General features: G+C 52.1%; 1 protein-coding gene across 1 annotated transcript in view; it reads right to left on the minus strand.

The window, feature by feature from the left end:
- Positions 1 to 7,777, minus strand: part of CELF6 (CUGBP, Elav-like family member 6) — a 247,289-nt gene that overhangs the window by 11,267 nt on the left and 228,245 nt on the right. Inside the window, exons 7-9 of the mRNA XM_015419721.1 lie at positions 5,138 to 5,282; positions 4,183 to 4,332; positions 877 to 939 (exon numbers count right to left, since the gene is read on the minus strand). Coding sequence (XP_015275207.1) covers positions 877 to 939; positions 4,183 to 4,332; positions 5,138 to 5,282 — 358 coding nt within the window. The remainder of the gene's footprint in view (positions 1 to 876; positions 940 to 4,182; positions 4,333 to 5,137; positions 5,283 to 7,777) is intronic.

The following is a 7,777-nucleotide window of genomic DNA, read 5'->3' on the forward strand; positions in this document are numbered from 1 at the left end:
ACTTCCAGAGGAGGTAGTGATGGCCACAGGCATGGATAGCTTTAAAAGGGGGATTAGAAAGATTCATGGAGGAGAGGTCTATCAGTGGCTACCGGCCATGGTGACTAAAGGGAACCTCCAGGTTCAGAGGCAGTCAATCTCTGAATCCCAGAGCCAGGAGGCAACCTCAAGCGAAGGCCTCGGCCTCTGTGCCCTGTTGTTTGTCCTCCAGAGGAACTGGCTGGCCACTGCGTGAGACAAGATGCTGGACTAGATGGACCACTGGTCTGATCCAGCAGGGCTCTTCTGATGTTTTTAGGAAGGGTTCGGCCTCTATGCCCTGTTGTTGGCCCTCCAGAGGACCTGGCTGGCCACTGTGTGAGACAGGATGCTGGACTAGATGGACCACTGGTCTGATCTAGCAGGGCTCTTCTGATGTTCTTAGGAAGGGTTCGGCCTCTATGCCCTGTTGTTACCCCTCCAGAGGAACTGGCTGGCCACTGCGTGAGACAGGATGCTGGACTAGATGGACCATCGGTCTGATCCAGCAGGGCTCTTCTGATGTTCTAATAAAGCCTCAGCCTCTGTGCCCTGTTGTTTGTCCTCCAGGGGACCTGGTTGGCCACTGTGTGAGACAGGATGCTGGACTAGATGGACCACCAGTCTGAGCTAGCAGGGCTCTTCTGATGCTTTTATGTTCTGACGAGTACAGCTATGCCCCTAAAAGCTCTTCTTCAGCGAAAGTGTTTTTGTGCATGCCATGGCAAGATGGAGAAGAAGAGAGATGTGGGGAACAGAGGGAGAGGCAGACACAGAGGGTGGTGATGCTAGAGGGGGGGTGATGTTGGGGAGAGGGTGGTGCGGGGAGGGAGGGAGAAGCAAAGCAAAGTTTGAGACCTGCATAGTGCTGCATGCCTGCGTAGGCTTGTTGGAGGGGGTCTGCCACAGTGGGACTTTGAGCTGGGGAGAGAAAAGAAGGGAAGAGGGAAGAGAAAAAGTAAGCCAGGAGAACAGGAAGAGAACACTGGTCAGAGCAGCTGGTTGTGAGGGGCTGGAAGCGGCAAAACCCCACTCGACTTTGTCCTTGGCCCCTTCTCCCCATCGCTGCTCAGAGCCCGGCTACGCATGGCGGCTGCTAATGAGAGCACCACCCGTCTGGCAGGAGCTCTGCCCATTGGGAAAGGTGGCCATAGCCCCAGGCAGAGTGGCCACAGGTTAGTGCCACAGGAACTGCTTTGCATGCAGGAGGTCCCTGGTTCAATCCCCCCTCCATCTCAAGATCTGGAACCCTGACTCACCGTAGAGCATCAGCTTAGCATGCAGAAGGCCCCAGGTTCAATCCCCAGCATCTCCAGTTAAAAGGACCAGGTTGTTGGGTGATGGAAAAGATGTTGACCTGAGGCCCTGGCTCAGCAGTAGAGCATCTACTTGGCATGCAGAAGGCCCCTGGTTCAATCCCCAGCATCTCCAGTTAAAAGGACCAGGTTGTGGGGTGATGGAAAAGATGTTGACCTGAGGCCCTGGCTCAGCAGTAGAGCATCTACTTGGCATGCAGAAGGCCCCTGGTTCAATCCCCAGCATCTCCAGTTAAAAGGACCAGGTTGTGGGGTGATGGAAAAGATGTTGACCTGAGGCCCTGGCTCAGCAGTAGAACATCTACTTGGCATGCAGAAGGTCCCTGGTTCAATCCCCAGCATCTCCAATTAAAATCACCAGGTAATAGGTGACATCAAAGACCTCTGTCTGAGAACCCACCTGATCATTTTAACTGGATACGCCGGGGATTGAACCTGGGACCGTCTGGAAGTAAAGCAGATGCTCTTCCACTGAACCATGACTCATCTCCTGCACATAGATATGCATACCTAAGGTCTGATTCCCCCAGAGCAGCTGCAGTGGTGGCTGACAAGGGTGCCAAAGGTGACTCAGTGGCTCCACTGGCAGAAATGAGCTAACCCTGTTGGTCTCTGGGTTGGGAAACTCCTGGAGATTTGGGGGTGGGGCCTTAAGAGGGCGGGGCCTCTGTGGAATGGGAGGGGCCTCTGTGGAATACAGTACCCTAGAGTCTACCCACCAGAGGTGCCATTTTCTCCAAGGGAGTTGATCTCTGAAGTCTGGAGATCGGTTGTAATTCCAAGACATCTTCAGGCCCCACTTGGAGGTTTGAAGTGTGGCAAGATGGAGCCCTAAGACTGAGTGTGAAATCAGCTCAGGGGCTGAAGTTCTGAGCTGCATCATTGCCAAAATTTCAGAAATGACACCACCACGGGTCATTCCGTAGAAAAAGAGGTGCAGGGGCTCATTAGCATAACTCATTAGCATAACTTATTTGCATATGCCACACCCCCTGACATCGGCGGGGCCTTAAGAGGGCGGGGCCTCTGTGGAATGGAAGGGGCCTCTGTGAAATACAGTACCATAGAGTCTACCCACCGAAGGTGCCATTTTCTCCAAGGGAGTTGATCTCTGGAGTCTGGAGATCGGTTGTAATTCCAAGACATCTTCAGGCCCCACTTGGAGGTTTGAAGTGTGGCAAGATCAAGCCCTAAGGCTGAGTGTGAAACCAGCTCAGGGGCTGAAGTTCTGAGCTGCATCGTTGCCAAAATTTCAGAAATGACACCACCAGGGGTCATTCCGTAGAAAAAGAGGTGCAGGGGCTCATTAGCATAACTCATTAGCATAACTTATTTGCATATGCCACACCCCCTGACATCCAGAAGGCAACACCCACCACTCAGGCTCCACTGGACTGTTTTGGATTGCTAGCTATGGGGGGGGGGAACACGTGCAAATCTGTCCTGGCAGAGGAGGGAGAGCTTGTACCTGAATAAAACTTGGTCTTAAAGGTGCCACTGGACTTTTTTGGACCGGGGGGGGGGATTCTGCAACTTACCTGGCTGCTTCTTGCTCTGACTGAGGGCTGCTGGGAGCAGGGGGTGGGGCTTGTTGCTTGTGCCCGCCCCCTGGGCTCTTTACTGCCGGAGCTCCACTCCTGTGCACTCCTGCAGGAAATGACCCCTGGACACCACCATAGTTACGCCCCTCTGGGCAGGTCGTCTTCCTGGGATCTCATGACCACATGAAGCTACCTTCCGCTGAGTCAGACTGCTGGTCCATCAAGGTCAGTGTTGTCTACTCATACTGGAAGCAGCTCTTCAGGGTCTCAGGCAGAGGTCTTTCCCATCCTCTACCACCTGGTCCTTTTAAACTGGAGAGGCCAGGGGCTGAACCTGGGACCTTCTACATGCCAAGCAGATTCTCTGCTGCTGAGCCAGGACCTCAGATCAACATCTTCCCCATCGCCCGACTACCTAGTCCTTTTTAACTGGAGACGCCAGGGACTGAACCTGGGACCTTCTACATGCCAAGCAGATTCTCTGCCACTAATCCAGGACCTCAGATCACCATCTTCCCCATCGCCCAACTACCTAGTCCTTTTTAACTGGAGACGCCAGGGACTGAACCTGGGACCTTCCGCATGCCGAGCAGATTCTCTGCCGCTGAGCCACAGCCCCACTCTGGAAAGACCTGAACACATGAAGCGGCCTGATACTGAGTCTCACAATTGGTCTACCAATATATGTGTTGTCTACTCCGACTGGCACTGGCTCTCCAGGGTCTTTTACATCCCCTACTGCTTGGTCCTTTTTAACGGGAGGTGCCTGGGACGTTCTGCATGCCAAGCAGATGCTCTATCATTCCGCCACAGCCTCACCCCTTAACAGGCACATACGGAGCGGCTATCTACTGAGTCAGTTCACCAGTCCATCAAGGTCAGGATTGTCTACTCCGATTGGCAGCAGCTCTCCAGGATCTCAAGCAGATGCTTTTCACATCGCTTGCAACCTCATCCTTTTAACTGGAGACGCCAGGGATTGAACCTGGGACCTTCCGCATGCCGAGCAGATTCTCTGCCGCTGAGCCACAGACCTAATCTGGAAAGACCTGAACACATGAAGCTGCCTTATACTATGTCTCACAATTGATCTACCAATATATGTGATGTCTACTCTGACTGGCACTGGCTCTCCAGGATCTCAAGCAGATGTTCTTCACATCGCTTGCAACCTCATCCTTTTAACTGGAGATGCCGGGGATCGAACCTGGGAGCTTCGGCACGCAAAGCGGATGCTCTGCCGCTGAGCCACCACTGCCCTGCCCCTCTTCTGTCTCACACGTCCTTCCGCTCTCCCAAAGACCTACCTGGGTAGGGGTGGATGCCATTGGTGTAGATCGTTTCTGATGCTGGCTGCCCATTGGTCTGCGGGGGGAGAGGACTGAATCCGTTCACCCCGATGGGTGTGGCTATGCTGGGGACAGGTGCTGTGCTGATCCCTGGAGGTGTGCTTGTACCTGAAAGAGAGGAGTGCGAATTACAACTCTGGGAGTCCCACTGGACTGCAGCTTGAGCACCAGGGGTTCGGGGGGAGGGATTGCAGACCCCTGCGCTGGGATCCAGAGGTTCGCTGCTTCTGTAGGTGGAGGCTCTCTTCAATCACCGTGGCTACCAGACTATAATGGACCTCTCCTCCACGAATCCCCCTAAGCCCTTTTTAAAGCTACCTTTGCGGGCAGCTCTAAATCTGTATCTCCGCAGGACAGCTCTGTAACTTTCCTGGAGATGAGCTGCGATTCCTGGGGGATCCCCAGGTCCCACCTGGAGGCTGGCATCCCTACCCTGGAAATTTGGGGGGTGGAGCCTGGGTAGGACAGGGACCTCAGTGGGGTAAAATGGCAGAAACTCCACCCTCCAGAGCTTCCACTTTCTCCAGGGGAACTGATCTCTGCAATCTGGAGAGGAGCTGGAATCCCTGGAGGATCTCCAGGTCCCACCTGGAGTCTGGCATCCCTAACTGGTGGGCTCATTTGCTGAGCCCTCAGTGCACCTTGGTGTTTAGTCATGCCAGCCACATGACCACGGAAATGTCTTTGGACAGCGCTGGCTCTTCGGCTTTGAAACAGAGATGAGCACCGCAACCCTAGAGTCGGACTCGACTGGCTTTTGAGCAAGGGAACCTTTACCTTTACAACTTTAGCCCCCCGAGCAAAAATGAATCCTGGCCTGAGGACAGAGGAAGAACTCCACTGCTGTCAGAGGTGCCCGGATGTACCTTTGCAGCTCCCCCCCCCGGAGCCGGCCGCAAGGGGGCCCCCCTACCTGATGAGGGTGTCATGGGAGCAGCGACCAGCCCGCTGACGTTGAAGGCCGCCATCTGCTGCATCTGAGCCGCCGCGATGGCCGCCATGGGGTTGAGGCAGGTCCCTTGTGCTGCGGCCATCAGAGCTGCTTGCTGCTGCATTATCTTAAGGAAAGAAAGGCAGGCGTGGGGGGAGAGAAGGGTGAGGCAGGGAGGGGGCGGGAGGGGGCAGAGGCAACAGGCAGGGGGGGGGGCACAGGAAGAGACGGGGAAGGCATGGGGGCGAGAAGGGAAGACAGAGGTGAGTTAGTCTCCCTCTAACTTTCTCTCCTTCCAAAATTCCATCGAGTATCTCCTGGGCAAGCATGTTGGGAACAAGCAGGATATACGCAAAGGCTCGCGCAATAGCTACTGTTCTGCCCGTTTAAAGCAAATGGGTGGCTATTATGATTTAGTTTTTAGAATTTTGTTTCCTTTATACCCTGCCAGAGTGCAGAGGCAGGTAATATCAAGCCACCTCTCGGAAAACACTCTCGCCTCCCTAGGGGTCGCCAGAAGTCACCATGACTTCCAGGCACGCAAGCTCATACACACACACACATGAAATACAAAATAAGCATTCTAGACTGTGTGGCTATATATATATTTCGTAAGGGTGTTACACGACTTCGACACACCACGTAAGTGCACGGTAGAAGTTCTGCATCCTCAATATTTGCAAAGGTTTAAACTTGGTGTTTAGTCATGCCAGCCACATGACCACGGAAACGTCTTCAGACAGCGCTGGCTCTTCGGCTTGGAAATGGAGATCAGCACCGCAACCCTAGAGTCGGATTCGACTGGCTTTCGAGCAAGGGAACCTTTACCTTTACCTTAAACTAATTAATACAATGCTAACTGTAAAAAAAAAGTCTCGAGAATATTTGGAGAAGCGGCCTATAAATGCTTCAAAAAAATAAAATCCTCGATCGTGAGCATTTGTACCACACTTGTGAATGAAGCCGGCTTCACGTGCAAACAATTTCCACAAACTGTACAACACTCCTGTAAGGTTGGGCCAGCATTCTTGTCCCCAGACTACAGAGACAGGATTGAAACGAAGACAGAGTTGACTAGCCATTCTAGGATCAACCTAATTGATGGGGGACCTGAAAAATACACCTTGCCAGTGTTCACTCTAAGCTGAGTTAGTGTGAGCTAGGTCACAGTTTTTTAGCCTCTGGCTCACACATTTTTGTCTTAGCTCGGGGAGGATGGCTCCAGAGCCAACTAATTTATGCAGTAGCCAAATTGCTCGCTCACAGCTTTAATGCCAGCAGCTCACAAAGCAGAATAATTGTCCACGAGACTCCACAGCTTAGAGGGAACATTGCACCTTGCTGCAGTTTTTTAAACTTTAACCCTGCGGGGCCATGATTCAGACAGAGATTGTAACACGCAGGGGGAGTAGGTTTAACCCTTTGTGTTCCTTTTGTGATCTGAATTACCCTACGGGGGCCGTCATCTGCTGCAAAGCAGAAAATGAACAGGTATCCTAGAATCATAGAGTTGGAAGGGACCACAGAGGTCATCCAGTCCAACCCCCTGCTCAGTTTAGGATCAGCCCAAAGCATCCCTGATGAAGGTTGGTCCAGCTGCGTCTGCATATTTGCCCCCATGAGGCAAATAACAGGGGTGAATCAGAACAGGAAAACAACACGAAAGGCACAGAAAAATGTCAAACTGAATGTTAAAAGATGACCAAATGTGAAGAATAGAAAATCGGTTGAGAGAGTGTCCTCTTGTATTCATTCACATTATGATTCAATATTTCTTGCAGTGAAGAAGAAGAGGAGAGATTGGATTTATACCCCGCCCTTCACTTGGAGTCTCAGAACGGCTTACAAACTCCTTTCCCTTCCGCTCCCCACAACAGACACCCTGTGAGGTGGGTGGGGCTGAGAGAACTCTGACACAAACTGCTCTTTTTCAAGGACAGCTGTGCCAGAGCTTGTGACTGATCCAAGGTCACATCAGCAGCTGCGAGTGGAGGAGTGGGGAATCAAACCCGGTTCTCCCAGATTAGAGTCCGCGCACTTAACCACTACACCAAACAGGGACATAGATTAACTGTGATGTCCAAAGCAAAGTTACACCCTTCTGGGTCCACTGAAGCCCACGGGCTCAGAAGGGTATAATTCCGCTTACTGTCTTCCTGCGGGAGTCATTATCTTTTGTCATGAACGGGATTTGTTACAATGGTATGGGTTTTTTAAAAAATCGTATTAACGCTCAGAAATATGAAAGAAGGGTTCCGTGGGATGATCAGTTTGGTATAAAATGCTCTGAATTTGTTGTGCAGTTCCACTTAGTAACGTTAATGACAGGACATTTCGGAGGTCATTAATTTACAGGGTCACCAAAAGTCTGGCGCAACTTGATGACACTTGACACACACACACAAAGAAACACAAACCGCCCACACAGCTCATGTCCCCCACAACCCATTCATGCCAGGCAGGTCTGCTTTCCTTTCCGGAATACTGTGAAAACCTGAGCCAAAATGGCACACCCCCCCAATCCTGTCAGGTCAAGGAAGCTCACCACCCTCCCATCATCCAAGATGGGCTCTCTCCAGCCACCCGCCAAGAAGAAGAAGAAGAAGAAGAAGAAGAAGAAGA

The sequence above is a fragment of the Gekko japonicus genome, unplaced genomic scaffold, assembly GCF_001447785.1.
Source record: "Gekko japonicus isolate JY-2015 unplaced genomic scaffold, Gekko_japonicus_V1.1 scaffold1843, whole genome shotgun sequence".
NCBI classification, from domain to species: Eukaryota; Metazoa; Chordata; class Lepidosauria; order Squamata; family Gekkonidae; genus Gekko; species Gekko japonicus.